The sequence below is a fragment of the Protopterus annectens genome, chromosome 1.part1 (assembly GCF_019279795.1).
Source record: "Protopterus annectens isolate FY-2018-M chromosome 1.part1, PAN1.0, whole genome shotgun sequence".
NCBI classification, from domain to species: domain Eukaryota; kingdom Metazoa; phylum Chordata; order Ceratodontiformes; family Protopteridae; genus Protopterus; species Protopterus annectens.
In genome coordinates, this window is record NC_056726.1 from 1,404,820,276 (window position 1) to 1,404,822,243 (window position 1,968).

General features: G+C 43.3%; 1 protein-coding gene across 1 annotated transcript in view; it reads left to right on the plus strand.

Annotated features, from left to right (window-relative positions):
• Positions 1 to 920: 920 nt before the first annotated feature.
• The window catches only part of ROCK2 (Rho associated coiled-coil containing protein kinase 2), a gene marked incomplete in the record, with an annotated part of 2,656,097 nt that continues 2,655,049 nt past the window's right edge, over positions 921 to 1,968 (plus strand). Inside the window, 1 exon segment of the mRNA XM_044082273.1 lies at positions 921 to 1,806. Within this exon segment, the coding sequence (XP_043938208.1) occupies positions 1,708 to 1,806 (99 nt within the window).

Here is a 1,968-nt window from a genome sequence, read left to right on the forward strand (position 1 = left end):
AGATGCATGTCCTGTTTCTTTTAAGTTACTGGTGCCACTAGTAAGTTAGTCATGGAGTGCAGTTTTCTGTGTACTATACGTGGTTTCAAAAGTCAAGTGTGATGATAATGATTCACAAAATTTTGTAAAGGGGTAAATCTGACCTGAAAATAGGGGCAGTCATTCAAAATAAGGGCAATATGTGCAGGAGTAAATCATGCCTGAAAATAAGCACCTTCCTCAAAAATTAAAAGGTCTGCACGGGAAAGTTCATCGTAGCTCTCAACCTTCCCTCTGCAGAATGTAGTACACTACCTTTAATAATGTGAAACAAATGGGCAAAATCTGTATCTCTTACTGACAACTTCAATTATGAAATTCACATGATGTTTAGAATATGTTAATTTGTACTTATAAAAAGCTTATCTCAATGAATTAATAAGAGTCAGTCCTTTTTACCTTGGATAATATCAGTTTAAAAATGCTTAACACCGAACGCGTGACAGACTGACTTTTTAAGACTCATACTGACATTCCTCGTAATGAGGTATCTTCAGAGGTATGATGCAAACATGCATTAAGGCATTTGTAAAGTTAATTTTGCTGTATGAACATAACTGATATGATGCGAGTTTTAAAAAAAAACAGATGCTGTGCAATCACTGATAATAAATAATACAATATTCAAGCACAATACATCAAAGGTGAGTGCTGGTTGCTGAGTCAGTGAGAGATGACCGACCTCAAATCATGCACGGCGTAGTGGTGTAAATATAGCCCAGTGACAAGTGAGCCTTCTTCTACTGCCGACCTAGTAGCTCTACTTCAGTTTATACTGTTAGCCAGTGACTAACAGCATAGCTATGCTACTCAGGAAAGCTAGGCTTCCAGCCTACCACTACAGCTTGAGACTTTGGAAGAACAGCAGACTGTTCTCACAGCGATCCTAAGACGAGGAGGCTTGTGGGTAAAGGAGGCCGGGCCAGCAGCTGTCTGTCCTCCTGTAGAACTGTTCTATTTGCGAGTGTTGATGTCAGCGGGGCGCTCGCGGAGAGGCGAGCCAAAGCATCCTCAGAGACTGGAAAGAGAGGGCAGGCACTGCACTGTGCGCGGACACTCGCAGTGTCCATTGGGCCGGGTAGAAACCGGACCCAAACAAACGGCTCAATATAGTAGGATTCAAGACTATTACAGTTGTATTGGGTTGCTGTCTGACGTGAAGTTGAGCAGGATTTTTATTTTCATTGATGGAAATTCGAATCCTAGGAAGTGCCAGTACAACCGGGAAAGAGAAGAGTCTGTCATTTCGCCCAGAGCGGGTTTCTTTGGAAAGGAAGGAGTGTGAAAACGCCCTATTGGAAACTAAAGGACTGCTACTGATCCCTGTATGTCCATTTAGAGCGCGGGATACCCGTACTGGATTACAACCGAGTCGAACTTTAACCTTCAGGGTTGTTGCTGAAGTGGGGTGGAGGAGGTCAACTCGGCCATTATCGGTGGGAGTGAGGTGTCTTTGCATTCTTGCTGTTATTTTTATGACAAACTTATCTGTAGACTTTGACTGGGGGCGGCCTTTTTTATAGGCTTCTCTCTAGGCCCTGGGGCACAGCAGCCCCAGGGAGGGAAACTATTGGATAGTGCACCGGGCACACAGGGGACTTCTGTGGTTTCTCACTAACTTTTGCTTTTGCGTGAAACTTGGAAGTCATTGTAGCTGTAGCCGTCAACATGTCGGCAACTACAGTGGAAACGATGGAAAGCCGGCAAAGGAAACTGGAAGCCATGATCAAGGATCCGAGGTCTGCGCTCAATATCGAAAGTTTATTGGTAAGTTTTATTGTGACTTTTTTTATTTTCCCATGCCTTTTTATTCTTTGCAGGGGAATAAGCTGTGTTACGGACTTCTGTAAACTGTTTGCATGGCAGCATTCCAACTGCTTCTAATTGGAGTTCATAGAAAAAACGTAACTGAACCAAGTGACACGCCTT